This window comes from Hevea brasiliensis, chromosome 2 (genome assembly GCF_030052815.1).
Source record: "Hevea brasiliensis isolate MT/VB/25A 57/8 chromosome 2, ASM3005281v1, whole genome shotgun sequence".
In the NCBI taxonomy this organism is placed as follows: domain Eukaryota; kingdom Viridiplantae; phylum Streptophyta; class Magnoliopsida; order Malpighiales; family Euphorbiaceae; genus Hevea; species Hevea brasiliensis.
This window is the reverse complement of record NC_079494.1, coordinates 105282159-105298182: the sequence shown is the minus strand read 5'-3', so window position 1 is coordinate 105298182 and position 16024 is coordinate 105282159. Positions and strand designations below refer to the sequence as shown.

Genomic DNA, 16024 nt, shown 5'->3' with positions numbered 1-16024 from the left:
ATAATTCACTAACAAATATGCATAAAAACTCTTTAATAAGGAGAAATAACTCCAATAAAAGAGAAAAACACAATCAAATCCTATTAAGGAGATAGCACATACACTTAAAATCAATCGACAATGATAAATCTGAGAATTTATTTATTCAATATTTATCATCAATAAGAGATTTGAGGAAATATACCTAGGAATATAATTTAAACAGATATAAATTTGAAAATTAACTCAACTCAACTCAACTAAGATTTTATCCCAAAAATTTGAGGTCGGCTATATGAATTCGCTTTTTCCACTCTGAACGATTTTGGGTTAAATCCTCAGAAATGTGTAATGCTTCTAAGTTATGTTGTACTACTCTCCTCCAAATCAATTTAGGTCTACCCCTTTTTTTCTTTCTATCCTCTAACCTAATGTGCTCTACTTATCTAACTGGAGCCTCCGTATGTCTACGCTTCACATGACCAAACCACCTCAATCTACCTTCTCTCAACTTATCTTCAATTGGCACCACTCCTACTTTTTCTCTAATACTTTCATTACGGACTTTATCTAGTCTAGTATGGCCACTCATCCACCTTAACATTCTCATCTCTGCAACTCTTATCTTAGATGCATACGACTCTTTCAGTTCCCAACACTCACTACCATATAACATAGCCGTATGTAAAATTTTCCTTTTAATTTATTGGGAATCCTACGATCACATAAAACTCCCGTGGCACGTCTCCACTTCAACCATCCGGCTTTAATCCTATGACTAACATCTTCCTCACATCCCCCATCTACTTGAAGGACTGAGCCTAGATATTTAAAGTGATTACTTTGGAACAGTACCACTCCATTCAAACTAACTCCTTCCCTATCACCAGTTTGGCCTTCACTGAACTTGCAATGCATGTATTCTGTCTTCGTTCTACTTAACTTAAAACCCTTTGACTCTAGAGTACTTCTCCAAAGTTCTAGCTTCCTATTAACTCATTCTCGTGTCTCATCTATCAGAACAATATCATCCGCAAACATCATGCACCAAGGAATACTCTCTTGTATATGTTTCGTCAGTTCATCTAAAACTAATGTAAAAAGGTAAGGGCTTATGGCTGATCCTTGGTGTAATCCAATTGAGATCGGAAAATCTCTTGTGTGCCCTCCCACTGTGCGCACAATAGTAGTTGCTCCTTCATACATATCTTTCAATACTTGTATGTACCTAATAGATACCCTCTTTTGTTCTAACACATTCCATAAGACCTCTCTTGGAACACTATCATAAGCCTTCTCCAAATCAATAAAAACCATGTGTAGATGAGAAAAAAAAAAATAATACAAGAGAGTATAAAAAAAAATAAATTTGAAAATTATTAAAAAAATATAAAAGAAAAAAGAAAATGAATGGTGAAATTACTCATTAGTAACTACCCAAAGATGAGAAAGATAAGGGATGGTAGGGATTTCTAGAGTTCAAAAGAATTAATTTTTACCATAGATAAGATATCCAAGCTGAATTTTTAATCATTAAAAAAGACATTCATTGCCACATTAGACTAAAACAATATCTCTCTTAATTTAAGTCTTATAAATAACTTCTCTCTCTAAAATTACCTGGGTTTGTAGTTCTCCCTAGAATAGTCGAGTGTTTCTATCTCTTATCCATACTTTGTCATCTTCATCTCCACATGTTACAGAATCATAGTCAAAGCTCAACTCAAAAGGTGGTTCTTTTGCCATTTTAATCACATTAGTACTGACATGGCAATCCCTTATAGCTTATTCTTCTTTTTTTTTTTTCCCCCTTTTCTATTCATCTTCAAGTTTCACTCATATTATTAGTCTCTCTGTAATTCTGTTTTTTACAATCCACCAGCCATCTCAGAAGTTCCTCCGTCCCAAAAGACTCATTTTCAAGAGCCTTACCTAGTAAGCTCTCCACATTTACTGTAACGACTCAGTTCAGATCATTATCGGCGCTAGGGTATGGATAGGCTTAAGGTCATTGAAACCTATAGCAAACCTAATATACATAGCAAAATTGGGCAAAATAGTTGACAAAAATACTATTAGTGTCTTTCTTACATAATGCATGGAACATCATACTTAAACTCATAGTATTTACCGCAATTAGTTTCCACTCCATTCAACACAACATATATATACTGTCTTTAGAGACCAAATTTGGCTCATATCATAATCATCATAAACATTCTTTAACAATGGAAACAAGGTAGATACATTATTCATTCCATACATAACCATAGTGCTTTCATACGAGGCATAGCTTACAAATTAAGACAATACATATGATATTATACTCAAATAACAAATTACATATGTACTCAAAATGAGCTCCACAAAAAGTATTTTAATACATGACAAAAAGTGCCATCATTCCTTATTTCAGTCACCATAAGGCACCTTAGTTCTTTAATATTATATTAATTTGCTTCAAATCTTCTTAACCTAGAACCCTAAATTTACTCAACTTCTTGTATAACTTACCAACATTAGCAATCGCACAAAAATTAACCTTAAAATCTTCAAAGAACTAAGGGAAGAGAGAAGATGACTTACCAAATTTGTCTAGAGTTTCAAAAGGGAAAAGGTTTCCTCTAAAATTTTCCTTTAACCCACTCAAAGAGAGGGAAGAAAGGAAGCTTTTTGTTATCATAGAAGGTTTGAGGCGACTGTTGAGGCAGTGGGTGTAGAATAGACTTTGAGGCGTGATGAATCACTATATTTAAAATTTTAATTGCCCCCACTAGATTGCTGCAAGGTTTTGGCAATATACCTCTAGGATACAACAAAGCCTGAAATCTGCAGACAATAACTCCTGAAGATTTCCCTTAAGAACTCTTTATATGAACCGTTTAGAGAGACTAGAAAAAAAGAAAAAGAAGTAGAAGTAGCATATATCTGGATTGAAAAATTCATCCATATTTATAAAGAATAAAAAGTCATGACACCTTTTCTAGATAGACATATCTGTTTATCTTTAATAGATACAACTGTTTATGTAATAGACATGTCTGTTTATTAAAAGATACCTATATAAATAGTTGTGACTATTTGTATATAACAGACATGTCTTTTTATTAAAAGATACCTATACAAATAGTTATGATTGTTTGTATAGACATATCTGTTTATTAACAGATACCTATACAAATAGTTATGACTTTTTGAATAGAATAGATATGTCTGTTTATTAACAGACATATCTAGTTGTTAATAAACACATCTATTCATAATTTATTTACGAAAATTATAATATGATAATTGTTTTATTTCACATATATACGTGTCAAGTGCCATAATAGAATAATATTTATTGAATTATGTATATATAATTATATATATATTTCACTCTTGTCATTCATTCACTTTCTTATATTTTAATAATGTAGAAATTATTTCTCTCTATGCTATCTAACATACAAGCTATTTATAACAGCGATTTCTATGGATTTGAGGGATTAGAGTGGGAATTAAGGTAAGAAAATGGGAAGGACTGAGGGAAAAACAGAGAAAACAAAGGAGAGAAAGTTGAGGAAATAGGTTGGGAAGCTTATAGAGAGTTTTGAACTTAGACTGAGGTCTCTCTATAAAATTAGACTTTAATTCTCTCTTTTAATCTTTTTATTACGCATCTAATAAATTTAAATGTGCGTTCTCACTATTTTAATTTTTTACTAAAAAAATTATAATAAAATTAAAATTAAGTGATGTTATTAATATGTAATAAAATTAAGAAAAAAAATAAGACTACCCTTAAAAAAGAGAACCATAAAAATAGACTGCGAGTAAAAATTACCCGCTAAAGTCCCAACACACATGCTGCTTTTGTTCAGAGATTGTAATAACTGCTGGTAGACCCTTACCCATTTCATGACTGGGGCTTTCCAACCTTCTTTAAAGGCAGCTCAGAACATCCCCTTCAATTTCAATTTCAATATTCACCAACACCAAGCAGGCAACTAAGCAAACCTCTCTCTCTCTCTCTCTCTCTCTCTCTCAACTAGACACAAAGAACCTCAGGAACTAGAGCCCAAATTCCTTTTCTCTCTCTGCAATAACTACAGTCTCTCCTGGGACGCCTTGCCGTTGGTATATCTAAAAGCAGAACCCATTTCTTCTCTTTCTTTTCTGTCCCCTTGTCATGAGCTTAATATTGATCCCTATTTCGCTTTGTATTGTTTCTCTCACAATCTGGTGATGGAGGACTCAGAAGAATCCAATGCTGGCAAGAAATGCACCACTAAGACTAGGACTTTCAGGGGTAGGACTAACTCCACCCATAAGCATCAGTATCAGTATCAATATCAGCATCACCTGTTTCGATACTCTAACCAGTTTGGTTTCTTTAACCATAACCAGTACCCAACTTACTACCCAGCTCTTCTTCCGCTACCTCCTCCAATACCTCTTCAACTTGCTCTGACTCCACCTTTCCCTCAAAACCACAGCTCTAGATCAAAAACCCATTTGCAGAAACCTTCATGTAAGCTAAATAATCCTCCTCCTCCTCCCAGCCCCACCTCTTCGGTTAGCCAAGGACCCGTTGTCACAATCTCATCAGGTAACATTGCATATCCAAAACAACCCCCTCTGTTTTGTTCTTATTGTAATTTTCTTTCTAGCAATCATCATTACTATTTTTCTTTTGTCCCTGTTCTTCTCATAACTTTCTCTGCATGTATGTTATAGGGAAGTTCACATGTGGTTTCTGTGTAAAGATTCTTAATAAAGAATTTTTTTTTTCTTTTCCTTTTGAGTTGTTGGCCAAAAGAGTAGTTTAGAAACAGAATTGTTATCAAGTAATTTTTCAATTTCTTTTATTTTGTTACTTCTGTTTTAGTTATTGTACACTATGATTCTCTGATACTTAACTGTGGACCTATGTACAATGAAGTTAAATTCTTTTTTCTTTTTTCAATTCAAACAGAAAAGCAAAAGAATGAGGAGAATCTAATTGCCAGAATTATTTTTTCTTGCTATTGTAACTCAGATATTGTATGTTCTTGATTCTGTTGTGCCTCCAGTTTTTCTTTTTTTTTTTTTTTTTTAACCATTTTTAGACAATAGGCCAAATCATGTATAAGTAGTGAGAAAATTAACAAAAAGAAGAAGAAAATGAATTCCAGAAACTGACCTGTTTCGTTCTGCATCTGTAACCAGCTCCAGAGGTTCTGCAACGACGAAAGAGTACGCCTATCAAAGGAAATGATGGAAAGAAGGCCATGGGTTCCCCCGCCCAATCACTGGTGGCTACAAGGAGACCAGATTCTGGTGGTGTAGAAGGACCTGTTATTACTCTTCTTGCCAACCATTTTCTTGTCCAATTCAATTCCTCGCAGAGAATTTTCCATTACAATGTGGAAATTTCTCCCAATCCTTCCAAGCAAGTTGCCCGGCTGATCAAACAAAAATTAGTAGAGGATAATTCAGCTGTGCTTTCTGGGGCTTTTCCAGCCTATGATGGCCGAAAGAATTTTTACAGTCCAGTCGAGTTCCAAAATGATAGGTTTGAATTCTACATTAGTCTCCCAATTCCAACTAGCAAATCATCTTTGCCTTTTCGAGAACCGAAGGACTTTCAAGAGAGGCATCAACAGCTCAAACTCTTTCGAATAAATATCAAGCTTGTATCAAAGTTGGATGGAAAAGAGCTGAGCCGCTACTTGAGCAAAGACGGTGATGATTGGATTCCACTTCCTCAGGATTATCTACATGCTTTGGATGTTGTTTTGAGAGAAAGTCCCATGGAGAAGTGTATACCTGTGGGGAGATCATTCTATTCGAGTTTAATGGGAGGAACTAAGGAAATTGGAGGAGGAGCTGTTGGATTGAGAGGATTCTTTCAAAGTCTCAGACCCACCCAACAAGGACTAGCTCTTAATGTGGATTTTTCTATGACTGCTTTTCATGAAAGTATTGGAGTGATCCCCTACCTGCAAAAGCGTCTCAAGTTTCTTAGGGACCTCCCTCAAAACAAAGCAAGGGTTTTGATTAATGAAGAAATGAAGGATGTGGACAAGGCATTGAAGAACATCAGGGTCTTTGTTTGCCACAGAGAAACTGTTCAGAAATACCGGGTTTATGGCTTAACTGAAGAAACTACAGAAAATCTTTGGTTTGCAGACAGGGATGGGAAGAACCTGAGGCTGGTGAGTTACTTCAAGGATCACTACAATTATGATATAAAATTCAGGAACTTGCCATGTCTGCAGATTAGTAGAAGTAAACCATGTTATCTTCCTATGGAGCTTTGTATGATTTGTGAAGGCCAGAAGTTTCTTGGGAAGCTATCAGATGATCAGACTGCAAGAATACTCAAGATGGGCTGCCAAAGACCTAAAGAACGAAAAAACATTATACACGAAGTCATGAGAGGTTCTGTTGGGCCAACAAGGTGATTTCAAAATGTACCCTGGAGAATTCAGCAGTGAAGAAAATTTTTCATGGAACTAGATTTCAATTAATATTTTAGGTTCTTTTTTATGTTTCTTCATTTTATTGTTTCTGATTACTTAATCCTCTTACTTGACAGTGGCAACCAGAGCAGAGAATTCAAACTCAATGTTTCAAGAGAAATGACAAGATTGAATGGGAGAATCCTACAACCTCCAAAACTAAGACTTGGTGATGGTGGCCTTATAAGAGATCTTGTTCCTTCTCGCTATGATTGCCAGTGGAACCTTCTGGACAGCCATGTCTTTGAAGGAAAAAGAATAGAAAGGTGGGCGCTGATAAGTTTTGGGGGCACCTCTGATCAGAAGTCTAACATTCCAAAATTCATAAACCAGCTATCTCAAAGGTGTGAACATTTAGGCATCTTTCTTAGCAAAAGCACGATAATTAGCCCTCAATATGAGCCAACTCAAGTGCTCAATAATGTCGCCCTTCTGGAATCAAAACTCAAGAAAATCCACAAAGCTGCCTCGAACAATCTCCAGCTGCTTATTTGTATAATGGAGAAGAGACACAAAGGATATGCAGATTTGAAGCGAATAGCAGAGACAAATGTAGGTGTTGTAAGCCAGTGCTGCTTGTTTGCCAATCTTGGCAAGTTGAGTTCACAATTTCTGGCTAATTTGTCTCTCAAGATCAATGCCAAAGTTGGAGGATGTACAGTTGCATTGTACAATTCATTACCCTCTCAGATTCCACGTCTTCTTCATTCTGATGAACCTGCGATCTTTATGGGAGCTGATGTCACTCATCCTCACCCTCTTGATGACTTCAGTCCATCAGTTGCTGCTGTTGTTGGTAGCATGAACTGGCCAGCAGCAAACAAGTATGCATCGCGCATGAGGTCACAAACGCATCGACAAGAAATTATCCAGGACCTTGGTGCAATGGTGAAAGAATTGCTAGATGATTTTTACCAGGAAGTAGGCAAACTTCCCAAAAGGATAATATTCTTCAGGGATGGAGTGAGTGAAACTCAGTTTTATAAGGTGCTCCATGAGGAGTTGCAAGCGATTCGAGAAGCTTGTTCTAGTGTCCCTGGTTATAGACCTCTCATTACTTTTGCAGTGGTCCAAAAGAGGCATCACACAAGGTTGTTTCCCTGTGAAACAGATATATCTTTTATTCAGAACCAGTTTTACAATGAAAACATACCACCAGGGACAGTTGTGGATACTGTGATTACTCATCCAAAGGAATTCGATTTTTATCTATGTAGCCACTGGGGGGTCAAAGGAACAAGCAGGCCAACCCATTACCATATCTTGTGGGATGAGAGCCAGTTCACTTCTGATGAATTACAAAAGTTAGTTTACAATCTCTGCTACACATTTGTAAGGTGCACCAAGCCAGTTTCTTTGGTTCCTCCCGCTTACTATGCCCACTTAGCTGCATACAGGGGCAGACTTTACATTGAACGATCTGAGTCCATGGCTTCAAAGAGAAACGTTTGTACAATCTCAAGAGCTGCTCCACCGAAGGCAACACCTCTGCCAAAGCTCAGTGAGAATGTAAAGAATCTCATGTTCTACTGCTGATTTTTCTTGCATATGTTAATTCTTTAGTTATATCTTCTATACAGATGGTATATAAAGGTCTGTAACTCTCGCTGGTTTTCAATTATTAGAACATGTAGGCAGGCAAATCCAGGAATGAATGCTGTACTGGATAATGACCTTAACAGATGAAGCAAATTATTGTGAACCTTCTCATTGTTAACAAGAAGCAAGACTTTCAGCTTTGTGAATCTTGGTATTGTCGATATATATACTCTATTATGTATCGCATAATATATATGGTAAATCATGAATGATTCATTGATTACCATGAGTGTACAGATCGAGATATATGATGTTATGAAAAGTTCAAATAAAGGCTATAATGTGTAGCTCCCATGCATTCGTAAGCACAAATAATGACATAAAGAGAGTCAGGAGAGAAGAAAGGAAAAAAATAAGACGGTAAAAGAGAAGAACGTAGGGTAGATAAAGAAAAGAAAAGAATACTTGAGTACATAAAAATGGCACATGCAATGCAAACCAGTTCAGTGAATGGCAGTGCTGGCGATTAAACAGTGAGAGAGAGTACAGAACAAAAGAAAAGCCACTGCACTCTGACTTTTGATATCCCTTTCTGTCTCTCTCTTTTGCATTTTTTTTATTTATTTATTTTTCTTTAATAAGTTTCTGTTGTTTGCATGAGAGGGTGACTCAACTTTTAAGTACCGCACGGCCGTGACAGGCGACAGTCAAGTACTCGGATAGAGAGGGCTCCGGTCCGACCTCTGGGCAAAATTGGGGATTTCAATCGGTAAAATCGAAAAAGATGGTCATGAACCCAACTGCATATATTAATAAAATTAAAAATAATTTACGTTAATTTTATTTGTTTTATAGAAATTAATTTTTAAAAAACTATTTGTTATATTTTTTTAATATTTAAAACATTTAAAAAAATTAATTAGTAAAAGATATTTTCCAATCAAAGAAAAATTAAATTATTTTTAAGAAAATTAATTTTTATTTTTTTTAAAAAATTATTTTTCATTTTTTAAATTTTGGTAATTTTATTAAAATATGAACGGATATCATTAAATAACATTACAATTAAATAATAAAAAATTTTTTCTTTGAAAAATATTTTTAAAATTATTTATTATGAAAAAATATTTTTTATATAAATATTATTTTTCATGAAATAAACAGATTTTAAATTATTTTTTTAAAATCCATAGATTTGAAATTGATTCCTAAAATCTTTTCATTTCAATTTTTTATTTTAATTTTAATTTAATTCTAATTTTAATTAAATTAATATATTTGGATGGAGTTTGAAAAAGATTTTATAAAATAAGATAATCAAATGTAAGTAGTAAAATTTTCCTAACCCACCAATTTGATAGATTGAAAAAATGAGGATTTTGAAACCTCCAAAAATTTTATCTCTTTTAAAAAATAATTTTCCCTAATAAGCATGGTATTTTAAAAATTCATCATTTACCTCTAAAAATTTCCTTTCAAATAAGTTGTAAATGATTAAATATTTATTTATTTTTTAAAATCATATCAAATTAAAATTATTTTAATACTTTGATTCAATTTTAGTTTTTCATTAAGAATCGAATCGTAATCATACTAAAACTGAACAAAAACTGAATTTTTATATATTTTTTTCTTTTTTTTAGATATTTTATATATATATATATATTTAATTATAAACTAAATACAACTTAATATTATATTTTATTTCTTTATACTTTCTTAATAATTTTAGTTATAAATCACTGAATTACCTTATAATTCTTAATTGTAAATATAATATTATACATATATATATATATATGTTAATTTATACTGATATTTATGTTTTATAATTAAATATTATTTAATTAATAAATAGTTAAAATGTATACTATATAATATATTTATATTATTATGTTACAAAATATAGTTAAGAATTATATAATTTAGAAATAACTACAAGATATATGATGTGATATATTATATATTAATAATTTAATTTAAGACTTAAATATTAATTTAAATACAATTTTTTAAAAAAATAATTATATAAAATTATTTTAAAAAATAAGAATCGAACTAAAATCGTATCAGATGGAATAAAAATCAAAAAATCATGCCAAATTAGCATCCAAATAATAAAAAATTAAATTAAATTTATACAAAAATTTCGATTCGATTTACCTCAAATCCATCAAAATCACACACCCCTACTTTCTAATCATCAACATACAATTGTAGGCAGGCAAAAGATTTTTGGAAAATGTGCTAAAAGATATAAATTCAAAATTTCTTATAAATTCACCAACTTTAGGAATCTGTTCATCCAAGCCCCCCCTGGAACTTGTTGCGAGCGGATAATTTCTGGTCCCTCCTCCACAACTTGGTCTTTAATTTATAATTCTTTTATTAATTCCTCCATTGCATTCCACAAAAACTTTTTTTACCATTTCAGCCAAACAAGGCCTACGGGCAACATAAGAAGGATTCCTTTTGTCGGTGATGGAAGAGAGTTTGCGAGAAAGTGATGACCCGTATTATCAGAGAGGCCGTATGCATACATACGGAGTGATTATTTGGTTGCATTGATGATCCCATCAAAGCCCAAATTTCCATCCCAAAATCCCATCCCTAACGTGTCAACTCGGCCTTTTCTTTGATCCGACGGATGGAATCATCCCTCTCCTGCCTGAGCCTAATGCTACTGCTATTGGGACTAGATCACCAAATAAATGGTTAGATAAGGACCACTATCTCCTCAGAAATTTGGACAATTTGATGGCTTTATGAGCTTGTATCCGTTACTGTGCTGTCCAATCCCAAGTTACATCAGGTGACTTGGGGCATCTTCCTTCTTTTGCATGCAAACACTGTTTGGGTGTAATCACCTTGAGAACAAAAGGAGATAAAGAAAATTTGTTTATGATAAATGGTAGGAATGATAAAAGTTTTTAAACTAGATATTAAATTAATTTTTTTTTTTTTATTTTGTTTTGACTTTGATTTGTGCATGGCCAAAGATAAGAAAATCTTCTCCTCGTATAGTATTGAAACTCTATAATCCATCTCCTATGATAATATATTATTATTTTTTATTAAAAAATAATTTATTTTTATATATTTATATAATTAAATATTATAATTTTTAATAAAATACATAAATATTTTATCGAAATAATGTGTAAAACTTATATTTCTAATTATATTTTATTTTTTAATAAATAAATTTGTATTATATATTAATATAACACTTTAAATTTTTAAATAATTATTTTATATGAAAATTATAATATTTTATTATATTAAATATTATAAAAATTTATATGAAATCTTCTAAATTTTTAAAATAGGATTTGATTTTCTTAAGATAATAAATTTCATCTATTTTTAAAAATTAATTTAAAGACTACATGACAAATGAAAAATTATATTTGGACTTCATAGATTTTTCTAATTTTTCTATAATTTTTTTGAAATTTTTGGGTCTCATTTTGGGTATATGGTAGAGTAAAAAATTTAATTTTGGGTATCCCGAATTGAACCAGCCGAATCAAATCAGACCGGATCGAACCTCCTCCCCCTCTCTCTTCATTTTCTCTCTCCTCTCCCCTCCCCACCGCCAGCCACCACCTTCCCTCCCTTCCCCACTCACCGGCGATTGACCAGCAACCCTCCCCACTGCCAGCCTCCGCCCCAAGACACTGGAAAACGCGTTGAAACTCCCTCCTATGCGCAGCGTGACCTTTTAACTTTCCAACCAAAATTTGGCCGATTCGATCGCCAATTGAATCGGGTCCAATACCAAAAGTGTTCTACTCCTCAAGAGCTTTCTAAAGACACTAAGAACATAAATTTTTATTGAGCGGATTGTTCGATTTAAGTCCGAAAAGTTTTAGCCCATTTCAATTTTTAGCCTAATTTTCTCCCAAACCGGAAATCCCACGGAGATTCTGAGAGTACTGGCATATTCTACTTGTCACGACCCAACCTATGGGTCAGACCGGCACTAGGACTTGGGCCAGTTTAAAGCCCCCGAGGCCCGTAGTAAGCCTAACTATTCCTCAAATCCATAACCAGGCCCACAATTTAGGCCCAATATGCATATAAAATAATTTAAATCAAACTGTTATAATTTCATTTTGGGCCAACTTAACCCAGAAATTTTCAGAAACTAAAATCAGGGGAGCCTAGCTCAACCCTATTACTTCATTTATAAACGGTTTAAATACCATACAAATCTTCATTTATTAATCTCAAAAATTTAAATTAACACAATTTCTAACAAGTTCCACACTATTACTAACACATGCGGAGTTCTAGATTTTAAATTTAGAAAAGATAGTAAAACAATTAAATAATCGACGTTAAACCTGAGAGGAAGAAAACAGGTTGCTCTGTAAAATAACTCCTCCTGTGGCCTGGAAAAATATTGAACAGGAGTGAGCGTTCGACTCAGAGAGTAAAATATCAATTTTAACCATAATCTCTATAACTATCTAAAATTAATGCACCATGTAGAGTGAAATGCAACACCAGTAATAATTTCACATCATAACATCAAAAAGGTAATTTGGAGCACTCACGCACCCAGTAAAATCAATCATAATATATATGGGAGCTGATCCCCTATACAGCTCTCTTAATTCCAACTGTGCCAGCGAAGAACTCAGCTCGGACTTCCACTTAATAACCAAATCGGGGTCCCAGCGAAGAACTCAAGCCGTGTCTACCCTGAAGGACCGGGTCCCAGCGAAGATCTCAAGCCGTGTCTACCCGTCCTATCCATAGTCCACACCACATCACACGTACGCCAACGCACGCACACTGCTCTAAATTACCACAATAACATACATGGCACTGTCACAGTTATGAATGCAACATAAATCATGCCTAAAGTTTATCTACATAGATATATGCATATAAGTGATGCATGGGCATGCTTGAACATATAATAATAGTGAAATTACAATTAAAATTAATATTTTACTCACAGTACACCGAGGACTATTGTGGCTGCTGGATGGAGAAAAACAGCTGACATCGATCACCTAATAATTAAATTATAAATTTATTAGTACTAAGTCAAAATAAAACTCTAAAGAGGCAATAGACAGCCTAATTTATGCCGGAAATCCAGCAGAGTTTTCCCTATACTTGGGACCTACCCAACCTGCAAATGGCTTCAAAATACACTTCTATATCCGCCAATCACACAATCACAACTCAATCACATCACAAGGCCCCTCCTGGGCCCATCCAAACAGTCAACAACCACAATTCAAAAATTACAATTTAGCCCCTATAACTAGCCCTTTTGCAAAAACTATCCAAACGAGCTCTAAAAATTCTAAAATTTTGCTCCGCAGTCCTTAATAATATTATAAGGCTATTGCAAAAGGAATTATAATTTTTCGATCATCCACGAATATTTTATGAATTTTATTCTAAATCGATATTAGCCGAAAATGAGCAACTTGGAGTTCGGGTTTACCTATGCCACTCGACACTGAACGCGCCCGTAACGCCCAAAATGCTAGGATTGACTATAATATTGACCACGTTCTGAGACGGGTAGCCGGACAGCCGAATCTGGCTGAAAATGCAGTCTCAACACCGGTGAGCTATCCTCGATCCGATCGCACGTAAGTTAAGTCCAAATTTTATTAATAATTATCATAAAACTATTTTTAAATTTTTGGGAATCGAAAAAGTTCAAAAATCTCACCAAGTGATATGGACCGTCCGATTATCGCCTTTTTCAAACGGTTTCCGATCGGAGCGGGACCAGTCCTATCTCGAAGATCTCGTCGTCCTGAGTCCATCGGTGGTCTCAGATCATCGATCCAATGGTTGGATTGGCCAAAAATTGCCCGAAAAGATGCTGTACCCATTTCTCTCTCTCTATTTTTATTTCTCGTCGGAAACTTCCATTAAAACCGGTGGGGAAGAGTTGAAACTTTTCCCTTGGATTGAAACACTTTAACCAGGAAAAATGACAAGGCGGACGATGACCAGGATGCTGGAAAGGTGTTAACTTCACATTCTTTCCTTCCTTGTTGCTTGCCGTTTCTTGGGCTGTGTGGCGATCGTCCGACGTTCAGGGAGCTTGTTGGAGGACGCTGGAGTTGCTTAGGACCCTCACCGGCCACTGGTTCTTGCCGGACAAAACTAGTGGAGCTAAAAGCTCTTCGGGGAAGAGACGAGTTAAAGGACCCATTCTTGGGTCTGTTCTTCGTGGCTCCAAACTTAAACTTTTTTTTTTATTTTTTTATTTTTTTTATTGGTTGTTGACAGAGGAGAAGCTCTTGATTAAAGAAAATTCACATGCTGATGTCCTCTCTCCTATTTATATTATATATATATACTATTATAACTATTGTTAATTTTCCAAGTAAAACATATTTACTATTCTCTTAAAATAATATATTACTAACTTATACTTAGAGCTAGATTATAATATAAATTACTTGCTTACAATTTAATCTATCCTATTTTATTGGTAATGATATATTAATGTAAATTAGAAAATCATTTAATCTAAATTAATTAAATTATCAACTAGTTAACTAAAATAAAACATTAAAATTTTTAATAGAAATTTTAGAATCTATATTATCATTTATTATTGCTTATGTTATTTTATTAATATAAAATATTGCTTATTTAATATAAATGCATAAATTGTTATTTATAATATATATATATATATATATATATATATATATATATATATAATTAAAATTATTTAAAAATTAGAGGTGATCTATTTAAAACAATACATATATATAAAATATTCCCATAATATAACTATTGATTTCATCACATACTTTAAATAATTAAATTATAATTAAAGTATTGTAAATAAAACCAAATATATGAGTATTTAAAATTCAGGTCATTACACTACTCAATAAGAGCTTCGCGGCAATATAAATTTTAAAATTTTCTGACACCAAAAATCCGATGGGTCCAATGGACTTCACGGTGATTTTTCGAGCTTTAAATGAGCTTATTTAATTTCATAAAAATTTTATTCTAACTCCTAGCGTTGTAGGCTTCGTGTAGTCACCTTCATTTTGCAAAAATTTCATCGATGCCCGGATCTGCATTTTCAAGCCAAAGACGAGCTACTGGAGCCGCTTCAGAAACGGGTTAGAATTATAGTCCTCACCATTATTTTCAGACACCCCACACGTGTTCCAAGCGTTAGAATTAGCGTAGATAAAACCAAACCCTAAGGTTCCTTATTTACTTAGTATTGGGTTTAGAATAAAAATCCATACTTTAAAGAGTCAAACACATCCTAATTTATGTCAGAAATCCGGTAGAGTTTCCCTTGTACTTAGGACCTATCCAACTTTCAAAGTAGTTCAAATAACACTTTTAAAATCACACATCTCAAGTCCACATCTCAACAACATCATATGGCCCCTCCTGGGCCCACTAAAATAGGCAAACTCAAGCAAATCAGAAAATTCAACTATAAGCTTTAAAACTAACATTTTTCAAAACCTAACCAAACTAGTTTTAAAAATTCTAAACTTTTATCCCTGTAATGATGACACCTAATTAGTGGGATTATCTAGTCTCCGATATGAGATCGCTGGTAGTGTTAGCGTTATGGTGGGCGTATTGCCTAAAGTTTAATAAAGATAGCATTTCCTTTGTGTGACAGTGGAGCATAAGTATGGTTCTACCCCCTAAAGGAGACTGGAGGTTATGAATAATATTCGTAGCCTATGAAATGGCATTCTAGGAAAGTTTACAATATAAAAAGAGAGCAAATAGCCTTGTATAGTTGTGGTAATGCGATAGATGTAGTACCTCTCTTGTAGTTAGTTATGCTCTAATGATAATGTCTTCTCATGAGAGATAGAAGAGTAACACTAATATAATGATCTGTGGAATAATGTCCTAAATGGGACTGTAATGTGATACGAAATAGTGGCTTAGGTACCCCCCTTAGGGAGAGTACAATTTTTGTTATAAAGATCATAAGGGATTAGATCATGATAGATGCAGAGCTTTTGAGTAGCAAGGGA

The 16024-nt window shown here is 33.7% G+C and overlaps 1 protein-coding gene across 1 annotated transcript; it reads left to right on the top strand.

The window, feature by feature from the left end:
- The first annotated feature begins 3878 nt into the window (after positions 1 to 3878).
- Positions 3879 to 8209, top strand: LOC110643414 (protein argonaute 7). Its single transcript, XM_021795785.2, has 3 exons — positions 3879 to 4570; positions 5170 to 6403; positions 6542 to 8209. Exons 1-3 carry the CDS (start codon positions 4207 to 4209, stop codon positions 7998 to 8000), a joined length of 3057 nt encoding a protein of 1018 aa, XP_021651477.2. The 5' UTR covers positions 3879 to 4206; the 3' UTR covers positions 8001 to 8209.
- The last annotated feature ends 7815 nt before the right edge of the window (positions 8210 to 16024 follow it).

Excerpts from the sequence above, each read along its gene's own strand:
- LOC110643414 (XM_021795785.2), top strand. The coding sequence starts at position 4,207 with ATGGAGGACTCAGAAGAATCCAATGCTGGCAAGAAATGCACCACTAAG. Across the intron at positions 4,571-5,169 it reads CGTTGTCACAATCTCATCAG|CTCCAGAGGTTCTGCAACGA; the intron begins GTAACATTGCAT and ends ATCTGTAACCAG. Across the intron at positions 6,404-6,541 it reads GGTTCTGTTGGGCCAACAAG|TGGCAACCAGAGCAGAGAAT; the intron begins GTGATTTCAAAA and ends CTTACTTGACAG.